Source organism: Trichosurus vulpecula, chromosome 9 (assembly GCF_011100635.1).
Source record: "Trichosurus vulpecula isolate mTriVul1 chromosome 9, mTriVul1.pri, whole genome shotgun sequence".
Lineage (NCBI taxonomy): Eukaryota > Metazoa > Chordata > Mammalia > Diprotodontia > Phalangeridae > Trichosurus > Trichosurus vulpecula.
In genome coordinates, this window is record NC_050581.1 from 131,892,746 (window position 1) to 131,906,691 (window position 13,946).

General features: G+C 38.9%; 1 protein-coding gene across 1 annotated transcript in view; it reads right to left on the bottom strand.

Annotated features, from left to right (window-relative positions):
* Window positions 1–13,946, bottom strand: part of DDC (dopa decarboxylase) — a 117,857-nt gene that overhangs the window by 70,061 nt on the left and 33,850 nt on the right. Inside the window, exons 3-5 of the mRNA XM_036739370.1 lie at window positions 8,131–8,244; window positions 6,428–6,547; window positions 2,691–2,825 (exon numbers count right to left, since the gene is read on the bottom strand). Of these exons, the coding sequence (XP_036595265.1) occupies window positions 2,691–2,825; window positions 6,428–6,547; window positions 8,131–8,244 (369 nt within the window). The remainder of the gene's footprint in view (window positions 1–2,690; window positions 2,826–6,427; window positions 6,548–8,130; window positions 8,245–13,946) is intronic.

Genomic DNA, 13,946 nt, shown 5'->3' on the forward strand with positions numbered 1-13,946 from the left:
GAATTGGAATCGTTAGAAACTAAGGGTAAAAAATCTATGCTATTTGCTTTCACATTAAGTGACTGCATTTCATAAACTTGTAAACTTGGGAGAATCCCCAACTTGGCTCTAAGCTGCATTTCCTCAGCTTTCTGGAAACAAGGTCAGCATTTTGTAAACTTGAGTTGTCACTTTTAGCTTGCTTGCCAAAAATTAGCTTGCAAGTCTTACTCCTCAAACTTGAACTTAATGAAAATTTTAAGAAATGTTTAGTTTTTAATTTTTAACATTTTAGGAAATTTTACATTTTAAAAATGAGTATCTGTAATGGGGAATTGGAGGAATCAGGCCATCTTTTCTTTAACGACAACTAATATTTATCAAGTATCAGCTGGGCACTTGGTTCACTAAATGTCTCTGTGCCTGTGTTATTTCCCCCATTAGAATGTACTCTCCTTGAAGGCAGGTACTATTTTTGCTTTTTCTTTGTATCCCTAATGCTTAGCACAGTGGCTGGCCATAATAAGTGCTTTAGCAATCCTGTATAAATGCTCATTGAGTGATGTGTGCTCTTTATATCTTGGTAGGGACTAGGTGGTCATTTTATGATCTCCCTGGGGCATGTCCTAACCATGTCACTCTACTAGTATTACAAGTCTGATCAAGTCATCTCCCCGACCCTGGCAGCTCAAACCCTCTGCTGGCTGTTCCTTGCTAATCAAATCAAGTCTAAACTCTTATCCCGATGCTTTATAACCTAGGTCCACTCTTCCTTTCCCAAGTGACCTCAGGCTACCTCCTAGACTGGAGTATCTTCTTCTACTCATGGTGGACTGTGCACATCCTGTGTTGCCTCTGTATCATCGTTGGCACTGTTCCCTGAGCCTGGCTTATCTGCCCAATTTCTCCCCCACCATACTCATCTCCAGCTGAAGGATGGCCTTTGAGATATAGACCAAATGCTGTCTTCTGCGTGATGTCTTCCTTTCGTAATCATAGATTAGAGTCAGAAGGGACCCTTCAGGTCATCTAGCTCAACCCTCTCATTCTGAAGATGAGGGAACCAAAGTGCCAAGAGGTGAAATGACAGAGCCAGAATTCGAACGCAGGTTCTCTGACTACCAATCCAGCACTCTTTCCACTGTGCCGTGCTGTCCCAGCCCCCACCCCCACCCCCAGATCATCAACAATGGAAACAGTGACCCAGCCTCAGACCCACAATAATGCATAGTTTGTGCCTTTTTAATGTGCTTATTATTCATCATTTTATTTTAGTTATTTGTATATTCATTGCTTTCCCCAATAGACTGTAACCTCCATGAGGTCAGGTACTATATCTGATCTAAATATTGTATCTCTCCCAGTGGTGGGCATAGTGATTTACACATAATAGACACTTATTATTTAGATTCAATTAACTCCAAACGGCTAGCTGGTACCTTGGATAGAGCACTGGACCTAGAGTTAAGATGACCTGAGTTCAAATCCAGTCTCAGAAACTTACTAGCTCTGTGACTCTGGGTGAGTCACTTAATCTCTTTGCCTCCATTGCCTTATCTATAAAAAGGGGGTGATAATAGCACCTCCCTCCCAGGGCTATTGTAGGGATCAAATGAGATAATAATTGTAAATAGCACAGTGCCTGGAACATAATAAGCTCTATATAAATGTTAGCTATCATTATTATTATTAACTAATATACAAAATAGAATTACTGCAGAGAAGCATATTTCCTAATATGAAGAATTTGAAGCAAACATCTTATCACCAAAAAATACAATAGCCTGACAATTCCAGACTAAGTACTAATAAATGCAATATTGAAGATCTGCGGGGTATTTTGTTTCATTTTTTAATTTGACCATCTGAGGTACCAAGTAAGAACTCCTTCCTTCTTGGGGGTACACATATCATAGATGAAAGGATCTAGAGTTGGAAGAGACCTTAAATTCAGAGGAAATCCATGAGCCCAAACTAGATTAAAATATAATTGGAAAAAATGGTTAAAAATAAATTAGGCTATAATACAACATAGATAATGTTAATTTGTAGTTTTCTAAGTCAATATGCTTCTGGTATCCATTTTTATTTGAGTTTGACACCACTGATATAGGCTATCTCCTGAGGGAGGACCCAGACAAGAGAAACAATTTGCCAAAGGTAGCATCAGTACTAAGTAACACAGCTGAAATTGTAACCCAGCCCCTCTAGACCCTTCTTAATCCAAATCAGATGTTCTTTTAAATCAATCAACAACTGCTTGTAATGTGCCAAGCACTGTGCTAGGTCTGGGGATACGAAGACAAAAATGAAAAATGTCTCTTCCCTCATCAGCCTCCCGTCAAATGTGTCATGGGATTTAATGGAGTTCCATTCTACAAGAGCAGACACCTGGCAGAGAGCTGAACCTAGCGTCTAAGAACCCGAGTTAATTTCCAGCTGTGCCACTCACCAGCTAGTCAAACTGGAGCAAGTCACTTCATCTGGACCTCAGCTTTCTCATCCACAAAATAAAGGCATTAGATCAGATATCTCTGAAGGTCCTTCACAACTCTAGAGTTTTGATCTTTTCTATATATGAGGTTGTCTCCCCAGGTGAGAAGTCTTGTTTTTTGTTTTATTTTGCCTTCTTTCGTTCCCTCCCCACCAAACCAAGCATTAAAGCTTCAGTGCTTTTTGGCAGAGGTTGTGGCCTACACAGGTGGACTCACTTGATCAGATGTATAGGCCACCAGCTTGTCCATGATGGCTGCCTCTGTTAGTTCTGGAGACTTGGCCTTTAGCTGCCGAATCACTTTGGTTCTAGCGGCAAGTAGGGTAACCAAGGTAGCTTCACTGGCACTTCCCTGCAGTAAAAAAAAAGGATTAAATGAAGAGACCAGAAATAGAAGAAGATGAAGCTAGAATTCAATCAAAGGAACACAGATTTAGAGCTGGAAGAGGCCTTAGCAGCCATCAGGTCCAACTCCTTCATTTTAAAGATAAGGAAACTGAGGTATAGAGAGGTTTAGTGACTTGCCTATGATCACACAGCTAGTAAGTGCCAAAAATAGCATTTGAACACAGACCCTCCTGGCTGAAAGTCCAGAGGGCCAGATCTACTTTTAAACAAAATCTAATGTGTGTATGGGGGAAGGAGTAAGAGAATTGTTGTGTCCTCTCTGCCTCTACAAGTCATCTTGAGAACATGGAGAAGGAAAGAATTACAAGAATATCCAATAAATAAACAAGATGGTTCTCTTGTGTCTTATAAGACCCTCTTGACCCTTTTTTTCTGAGTAGGATACAATTAACAGGAGAGACCTGGAGCCAAAGAGTAAAGTAGGTATAGATTACTCTCAACCATTGGCCTCAAACTCCAACCAGACAGAGTTAGTAGGGGAAAGGAGAGATACAAAAGGAAGAAGAGCAATGTAGAACAATTGTTACAGTGAAGTAAAGGAAGACACAAAAAACTCACTGAAAGGTTAAATGAAATACCAATCTTGGTTGGGGAGAGAGGGACTGAAACACACTTGTGCTCTCAAAGGAAGGATGACTACAGGGGCCATATGCTATGTACAGTCGGGGGCAGGGGGGACGGATTCAATAAAGCTTTATCTTAAAATCAAATCTGAAGAAACAAAGGGCAGAAGGAAGGAGACTATGAAAAGATAAATGAGAGATTAGTCAGTGAAAGAACATTGAAGAATGAATAAATGATAAGTAGAACAAAAATGGATGGAGAAAAGGTGAAGGAATAGTGGGGGGAAAGAAGACCAAATTAATATCTCTTAATGTCCAGATTATCATAGCATCATCCTCATCTCCCACTTGATGGTGACCCTTTTGTTCACTGAAGATCTTTGTTTTAAGCCTTCCAGTAAGTAAATGCTTTTCCTTTCTCTAATTCCCCAGTGAACTCATAAGCAAATTCTGATGGAGGGCTTTGGATCATTATGCCAATTCACTATGGATTTTCCCTTTGGATTCTGTCAACTTCCTGAAAGAAAATTCCCCTTCTTTAAGAAAGAAAGGTTACTTAAAACTCATAGACACACAATCAAGCAAGTTTCCAACAGCACAACAATAAGAAAATACCAAAAGCTTATAATACATCCAGTTTGTTTGAACAAATTCGAATTGTGTGTGTGTGTGTGTGTGTGTGTGTGTGTGAAAAGGAGTTCCATTATTGAAAATCCTTCTTTGAGAGTTGGGGCTGGAGGGGGGAAGCTATTCTGTATGCTAAGAGATCAGTAATGATACGTTCACCTTTATTACTGCCAAACAAGGGTTGCCATGGTGAGCGGGACTCAAGAGGCATAAGGAAATATTGGTGAGATCTGATGCTCACATCTGCTGATTCTCTGAACTCAAATTTTCTTTCATCTTCTGGTTTTTCAAGTGTCATCTCACACACATCAGAAAATTGGCTTCACATCCGCATGCAGGCTTTCAAACACAATTAAGAGCCAATTTTCCCAGACCTCATTTGTCCAAAACCACAATTATTGTTTGGTATTTGACTCAGGGATGACTGTCTGTCTTCTCCCCAGCCTCCATTCCTATGTCTTTATTCCGCTATGTGCTAGCAGTTCTTGCCATTTTGATGGGAATCGATATCTCAAACTGTCACATCAGATGCAAGAGCACAGTATCCCACTATCTATCCCCAAACTTGGGCCTTCTTTTAGGTCTTGCAAATTGCAGACAATTAGCCCTGTCAGCCTGGAAGGGGGAGATTTCCTGCTGACAAATAGGCTAATTGCTTGATTTCACTGGACAAAAATAGAGCTGCTCAGGCCCATGGTTAAGACCATTTTTAAGCTTAGACTTAAAATCAACAGACTGACATGTACCCAACACTGTTTCCAACAAGGACCTAATAATAACAGCTTGATTTAGCAGTCTCTCCACTATTCTACCCATGCTGACTTCTTAGCTCAAGGAAGTGAAATATTCAAAGGATCATAGCTTTTAAGCTGGAAGGAATCTTACAGGTCATTTATTTTAACCTCCTAATTTTACGGATGAGGAAACAGGACCAGTAAGGTTAAGTGATTTGGCCAGGGTCATGCAAGTAGAAAGTCAAAGAGGGGAGATTTGAACCTAAGTCCTCAAACTCTAAATCCATCACTCTTTCCAAGGCACCATGCTATCCTTCATTCAGACACAAGTGATTTTTGAAATATGCAACCCTGAATAATATTTAGTCCTCTAGGAGTTCTAATCCCAGGGAATGATTAAAAAAAACCGTGAGCTCCTCTAATGGCATTCAGAGAAATTGGTGCTACTATATGATCAATGTCTTGTTCATTGGTCAAGTTTGAGTTATATTTTGCTTGCTGGTTCTTTGGACATATATATATTCGATTAACTAGATAGATGGCTTGACCAAATGATCCTTCCTGAATTGTCAGGTAAAAATATCTCCCTGCATTAAAAGTGTGTTTCTCAAAGTAATGAATCGATTTATCTCCTGGCTATGTCAAAAGGAAGGATCTTTTCTTGGAACCATCTTTATGCCTGACAATAGGGCCATAGAATCACAAAGGATCATAGAATTAAAGCTGTCAAGAATTCTAAAAATGGTCTCATCTAGCCCCTTGTTTTACATGTGGAAACTGAGGTATAGTCAATGGTCAATAAGTATTTATTTTTTACTATATGACAGGCACTTTACTAAGTCTAAGGGGTACAAATAGGAAAAAGAAAGAAAGTCCCAGCCCTCAGAGAGCTTACAATCTAGTGGGGGAATATAATTCACAAAAGGGGGTGAACGGTTCCACCAGAGAGCACCCAATGAGGGGGCATCATATTTATAGAATTGAAGCCAAGCAGAGCAACTGATGGTAAATGAGGTTAGCTAAAAAAATAAATTTTTTAAAATTAAAAAAAAAACATTCCGAGCCCTCTCTAAAGGAAGGCCTTGGAAGGCACTCTGCTGGGTGGTTTATGATTATTCTCTCATTTGATCTTCACAACAACTCTGGCGTAGGTGATATTTATCCTCATTTTACAGATGAGGACCTGAGGCAAAACTTGCCCAGGGTCTCACAACTAGTAATTGTCTGGTGCCAGATTTGAACTCAGGTCTTCTTGACTCCAGGTCTGGTACTCTATCCACTGTGCCACCTAACTACCCACAAAGTTTTTATTGTTCTATATTATTTTAATATTAATTGATTGCAAAAAGAGATCATTCAGTTAAGTCCAGTGATTCCAATGAAATGTTTCTCAGTACTGAAGAAACAACACAAAAAATCTATCCTTATGGTGATCCAGTAGTGTCAACCTTCTATAGCATATTTTGGTGTTATGGTTATATGCCTTATTGATTTTTATTGATTTTCTAGAAGAAAAAAGGGGCAGTGTCCCAGAAAATTAATGCCTTTCCACTTTTAAAATCCAGAAGTTTAAAATAGAATCATGCAATCCAGAGAGTTCCAACATCCCACCTTCACCATACCTGAATCACTCCTCCCCCTTCTCCATCTTTTCCAGCTAAAAATGCTTCTGGCAGATTGATCATCTTCCCCAGCCAATCCAACATTACCGTCTCTAGCTCTGTGCACGCGGGGCTTGCAATCTATTGTGATAAGAGGGGAAAGCATTAACCAGAAATCCAGTAAGCTGTTTGTAAATTTGTAATGAACAGTGCTCAATAATTTATATCCCTGTTTTTCTCATTGAAATGTTATTTAAACTAAAAAAAGATAAAAAATCCATTTCCTATCTTGCTTTTCCCATTATTCTAGTATTGTTAATCCACATTCCAGTCTTGCAGATGAGATTAGATGGGAAATTATCTGATGTTCTGCCCTTCAGTTCCAAAGACTTCACATGGAAGGGGAAAGAAAGAATATATACATGGAAGAGAGATGAGAGAGAAGCTGGTTTGATCAGTCACTTTGCTTGGTTTCCAAGTTACCAGAAGGTTTTTCCAAATGAAACTGCAAATCTCTGCTTAAGGAAAAGAATCACATCTAAATAAACTTTCACTTCCCATAAATCTTTCTTTCTATTGACAGCCAAAGGGCAAGAATGGAATCCTTTGCCTGGCATTCAAGGCCTTTCAAGGGTTAACACCTTTTTCCTTTCTGGTCTTATGACAAATTGCTCTCCTCACATACTCTATGCTCAGCTAAATTTAACTACACTCTGTTCCCTAAATGTGCTCTGCATTTTCCTTCTTCCACACCTTTCCTCACCCTTTGACTAAGATATCCCTCCCTTTCTCTCTTGGCCCTGTTGAACTACCACGCAGCCTTTAAAGCCCATATGAAATGTCACTTCTTCATAAAGTCTTCCTCCTATTAGTAGCAATCATCCATGATGCATATAATGCATATAATGTAAATAATGCTTTTTTTCTATACCTATCTATTGCACTTATCAAGCAATATTTTGCGTTACATTTGCAGTAAACTAGGTAGTAAAATATTCACTGGAAAAAAAACAAACCCCATACAGCTGTGTGCTGTAGAATCCAATTCACTCTTAATTGTCTAGGCCTTTAACCTCATTGAAGGGGGCTCACAGAAGTAGGAAAAGGTCTTGGTTCTAAGGCACACATTCTTAACCCTTTTTGATTCATGTTGCCTATTGGCAATCTGGTGAAACCTATGGATCCTTTCTCAGTGTAATGTTTTCAAATCCTCAAAGTAAAATATATAATTCCATAAAGGAAACCAACTATATTGAGATAAAGATGTAATCTTTTTTTCATCCAAGTTCACAGGACTTCTCAAATCTATCCACAGACAAGGGCTCCATGGACCCCTAGTTAAGAAACCACTCTTGCATATGATTTTCTTTTTTTGGAGGGAGGAAGTCAGGGCAATTAGGGTTAAGTGACTTGCCCAAGGTCACACAGCTAGTGTGTCAAGTGTCTGAGGTCAAATTTGAACTCAGGTCCTCCTGACTCCAGGGCCGGTGCTCTACTCACTGTGCCACCTAGCTGCCCCTCTTCCATATGATTTTACAGCCCCTTGACACAGAGCCTGAGCACAGTGATATGGTGACATTCCAAAGTCTACTTAAGTAAGGCAAAAATATAATTTATCATTTTTTAAAATGCACTGTTAGAGGAAAGCAGCAGGCTCCCTCTCTCTTGGACTAAGAACCACATCCAACATAGCATAGACACTTAGTACTCAAGAATGTACTTACCCAGGAAAAGCCAATGCAGCCTATGGCACCTGATAGCATGTCAGCCAGCATTGCTGGATATGAACTGGCTGTGGGGAAATAAGCGAAGAAGTAGGGACTGTGCCAATGAGTTACCTGCAGGGGAAGAAAAGAGCCATTTAAATTGGAATTAGTCCAAGCAAGAACAACTTCAAACCAGATTTTGTATTTACTTAGGTCAGCTCAGTTGTGTAACTCTGGGCAGATCACTTAACTTCTCTCAGCCTCAGTTACCTCACGTGTAAAGTGGGGATGGTAAGTAGCACTTTCCTGACAGAGTTGTTGTGAAGATGAAGTGAGATAATATATGTAACTTTAGGAGGCACAGTGGATAGAGTGTTGGGCATGGATTCAGGAAGACTCATCTTCGTGAGTTCAAATCTGGCTTCAGACATGTACGAGCTGTGTGACCCTAGCTGAGTCACTTAACCTTGTTTGCCTCAGCTCCTCATCTGTAAAAGAAGCTGGTAAGTCATTTCAGTATCTCTGCCAAGAAAACCCCAAATGGGGCCACAAAGATCGGATATGACTGAAAAATGACCGAACAACAACAAATTATTGTTGTTACATCTTTTGCATCACCACTTACAAGCACCCTGGTTTGGGGTCTTAGCACTTCTCTTCCAGACCACTGAAAAAAAAAATCTCCTAACTTGTTTCTTTCCCTGTAGTTTATTCTCTCCAACAAATCAATTAAATCGATCAAGATGAGCATTTATTAGGATTCTACAATGTGCCAGGTACTGCTAAACATTGGGGGTACAAATACAAAATGAGACAGTCTGTGGTTTTTTTCCCAGAAATTAATAAGTTTCAGAGATAAATTTTCATTTTCAGAAATAAATAATACAGGTCACATATCAGATAAACAGAAAGTGATCTCAGGGGCCAAGGGGAATTGACAACTGATGTGAATAAGGAAGGAGCTCCTGAAAGAGATAGCATTTGAGTTGAGTCCTAATCCTATCCCCTAAAACCTGTATTGATAAGGGGTTCCACTATATAAGGAAAATGGATGCTTTATCAGATAACTTACTTATGAATTTTACTTGAATTTTATAAACAAAACCACTAAGTATTAAATGACCTCCCACCACAGTGCCGGATTAATCTTCCCAAGCTCTCATTACTGTGCTCAAAACCCTTTGATGGTTGCCCATTGCCTACCTAATAAAGCCCACACTCTTTAGCCTGGCATTCAGAGCTGAGCATCACAGAAAGACCTTGCTCTCCAGACTTATCTCAAAATACGTTCCCTGTATTCTAGTTAAATGGATCTACTCATTCTCCCTCGATATCCTTTGGCCACCTTTGCCCATTCCCCCTGTGATATCTTCCCTGGGCATGCTAATTGGAAGTAATCTTTCTCTTCAACTTAGTACTTAGTGTCTTTAGCCGAAATCATGTGGAGTTAAGGAAGTTTGAGTACTGAGGAGACAGCCTGGCATAGTGGACTTGTAGTCAGGAAGACCTGGATTCAAATCATGCCTCAGACATTTACAAGCTATGAGACCATGGATGCATGACTTTTTTATTGTCTGTTTCTAATCTGTAAAATGAGAAAGTTGGACTAATTGTCTTCTAAGGTTGCTTCCAACTCTAAATCTATATTCCCGCAAGGTTTGGACTTTATTTGTTAGCCAACATTAACCACTGAAGATTTTTTTAGTAATGGAGTGTCATATCAATCAGGTTGTAATGTATAGAATGGATTGAAGTGGGGGAGGGGGTGGTAGAGAGAGACAAATATTGTATAAAACAGTTGAAAGTGACTAGGGCAGGTTGAAGACCCAGGTATGGGTGTTGCTTCTTTTAGGTACTCAGAGGACATACAAAGGTCTAGAGCCATAAGACCTGGGTTTGAATTCTTTGAAGACCACCTAGTCCAACTCCCTCACTTTATAGTTGAGAAAACTGAGGCCCAGAGAGTTTAAATGACTTGCCCAATGTCACATGGGTAGTCAACTTGAGAGGCCAGATTTGAATTCAAATCTTCTTCTCCTAATCCAATACTCTTTATTATTGCATTTAAAAGATAGCAAATAATACAGGATGGCTAAAGTAAAGAGGATATGGTGGGGAGTTAGGTATGACAAGCCTGGAAAGGTAGAGTGTGCCAGATTATGAAGGACCTTGAATACTAGGCTTGGGAAAGGATTTAGACTTTTTTCATTAGGTTATAGTGAGGCATTGGAGAGTTTTGAGTGGGAGACTGTTTCAATAAGAGTTGTACATGAGCAAGATTAATTGGACAGTGATGTGCAAAATAGATTGGAGGAAGGGGGAGGGCTTCACCCCTCCCCCTCCCAAAGAGATGAGAAAAGAAATAAGACCAGAAGGAATTGCAGAAAGTAAGTTGCAATTTTGAAAATTACATATTGAATTTTTAATATTCTCAAAAAGAAAAACAAGCTGTATATAATGAAGGTTTACAGTTTCATGTACAGTCTTCTTCTGTTCTCTACAATGTTCATTTTGTTAATTCTCCAAGGACAGAGAGAACAAAGGGAGAAGAGAGCTATCAGTGGATAGGATGCTGGGCTTGGAATCAGCAAGACATTGGTTCAGATCCCACCTCTGACAGCTCTGTGACCCTGGCAAGTCACGTAACCTCTTTAGGCCTCAAGTAGGTCAGTAGGTTTTATCATATGCAAGTTGTATTCTGCCACCCTGAGGTGACTATGCTAACAAAATCACAGATCCTTCACAACACACACACACACACACATACACACACACACACACGACTGTAGAGCCAAGAAAACACTAATAACATAGCCTTAGTGGGTATGAGCTTTGGGTTGTTTTTATACTAGTAGAAATATGTTATGCTCTTGTCTAATCTGTCAATTTGTATTTATAGCTTGTTTGCTATTTACAAGGCACTGTGGGGAATAAAAAGATAATAAGATACAGTCACTGCCCTCAAGTACCTTAAATCTAAGTGTAGAAACAAGAGATATACTCAGAAAAGAAAGGCAGCACAAAGCAGTAAATGTTAGAAACATAGTATATAGAGTTGGAAGGGACATTAAAGCTTATGCATTCCTGCCTTTTCATTGAGAGGAATTGTGATAATTGAGAACCAGAGATTTAACTAAATTGCCAAAGGTCACACAGGTAAGAAATGGAAAAGTTGGAATTCAACACAATATTCAAACCCCGAAGTGTGTTTATATCATGTAATCTAATACTGCTGGGGATGCAAACTCATTTGATAAAGTTAACTGTCGACAGTTAAAATTGAGTTGCCCTATAAGGGAAATGCTCAAACATTTTAAAATTATCAGTCAACAAGTATTCATTAAGCATTTAGTATGGGTCAGGAATTTTAATGATGCTGGGGATACAAAGAAGGGGAAAATATTCCCTACTCCCAAGGAACTTATTTTCTGATGGGAGAGACATGATGTAGATACATTTAAGATAATACATGTAAAGAAGTTGAAAGGTAATATTAGAGAGGAAGACTCTAGCAGCTGGGGAGGCTGAAGAAGGCTTCCTGCATAAAGTGATATTTGAGCTGACTCATAAAGGAAGCTAGGGAAACTCAGGGTTGGAAGTTAGGAGGGAGATCATCCAGGCATGGAGGACAAGCTAGGGCAAAGGACAAAGGTGACAGAATGTCACATCTGAGAAATTACAAATAGCCTAGTTTCACTGGATTGTTAATCATTATGTAGATGGGAGTAAAGTATTAGAAGACTGGAAGGGACCAAGTTATGAAAGACTTTAAATTTCAAACCAGATTTCATATATGTAATAGGGAGCCACTAGAATTTATTGAATAGGAGGGTGATATGGTCACACTTCACTTCAGAAAATCACTTTGGCACCTGAGTGGAGGATCAATTGGAGGGGGCGGTGACTAGAGGCTTGCATCAGTGATGAGAAAGGGAATCAGCACTTGGACAGAGCAATGAGGTGTAAGCCTGGAAGTTAAGGAACTAGCCATTGTACTGGCTTTCACTGTGTCATTCACAGTGACTTAAGCATGGTAGTATTAATAGGGGAGCCAAATACACCAAAAATATTGGATTTGCTGAAAGTTCAAAGTCTGTTTCAACTGACCAAACAAGACAAGACTTTATATCCAACTATATAAAAAGGAAAAGGCTTTGTCTTGATCATTGCCCTTCCTACCTGATATTTAACCACATACTTTCCCTCAAATAGGTTTTGTTGCTAAAGAAGCTTAGTCTATGTACATAAGCTCTTGGAGACAACTCTCAACATGCTCATCCAAAAGCAAAAATGTCAAATGGAAATCTATTTTTTAAAAAAGAAACTAGAAGAGTTCTCTCCCCTCCCCCTCCCCCCACCCACCAACCCCGAAGTGGACTGATATGATTTGATCTTTGCTGCAATGAAAAAAGCACTGGCCTGAGAATTTGAATATTTGGGCTCTAGTACCAGTCTTTCCACTGAAGACCTATGTGATGATGCATTACCCAAGTTCCATAATGGCTCAGTGTTACGTCAGTGATAATCACTAATTAAATCTTTCAAAATCTCAGGGCTTTAATTTCTTCATCTGTAAAATGAGGAATTGGTTTGAATCTGATATTTATTGGATATAAAATGCCAGGCAAGTTGCCTAATTTCCCTGAGGTTTATTTTTGTCATCTGTAAAATGGAAATAATAATAATTTTACTCATCATCCTATGGGGTTGTTGTGAGAAAACCAATTTGTGTAAAGTGCTCATTTAATGGATGTTCGTTAAGTTTGGAATTTAAAATGGAAAAAAGTACTTTGTAAAGTGTTATATACATATGATGTGTTCTTAAATGGCATTGAGGAGGAAGACTTGTCTGAGTTGAATCTAATATATGTAGAATAAAGTTGCCAATAGCTCTTATCTACCCCTGGTTCCAAAACAACCACATATTATGTTAAATTTAATGAAAAATAAATCAATAAAACTAGTTATTTAAAGTCATAAATATCAAGTGGAATGTAAGTTCCTTCAGGGCAGGATTGGCCTTCCTCTTATTTTATGTCCCCAGTGCCTAGTATAGTGCCTGGTAGTTAACCAAATACCTAATGGATTTCTCAGACAGTTTTGTTTTCTTTTGGAAATAGCCAGAAACATGAATGAATTTATTGCTTGCTAGTTGGCCAGCATGAACATCGGTGCCCACAAACAGATTGGACTGTTTGGTATGGTTTGACTGATAAAGTTACAATCACAAAAGATTCACTCACACTGGAAGGGACTTATAAAGGCTTTCAGGACAGCCTCCTCATTTCATAAATAAGGCAACTGAGCCCCAGACTGGTAAAGCGACTTGCTCCAAGTCCTAGTTTGCAATAGAGACAAGACTAGGACCCAGGTCTTCGGGCTTTTAGTTCACTAAACCTTTCATTACAAAAATCACAGAATCACAAAATTTCAGAATTTGAAGGGACCTCAGTGGCGAACCAGTTCAATCTATACCTAACATGAATGCCTACTATAAAGAAATCACAGAATTTCAAAGAATTATATTGCCATCAAATTAATCTATATAGAGGGACACAAACTAAGTTAATTAACTTATATTCTTCAAATTACTGACAGACAAAAATCACTTTATGTATAATTCTAGATTCAAATGTTAATATATTGGGATGGAAGTGAAGTTACTAAAAGTTGTCTCCAGAAAATGGAAGTCTGTTCCTTTCCAGATCCCATGTTCTCACACTGCAAATTTTTCCCTCCTTTTCTTCTTGCATCTCCTCCATGAACAAACAACTTCTGTAATGCATCAATGACTGATTTCTTTTTAAAAAATTCATCTATCCTGAATAAATATA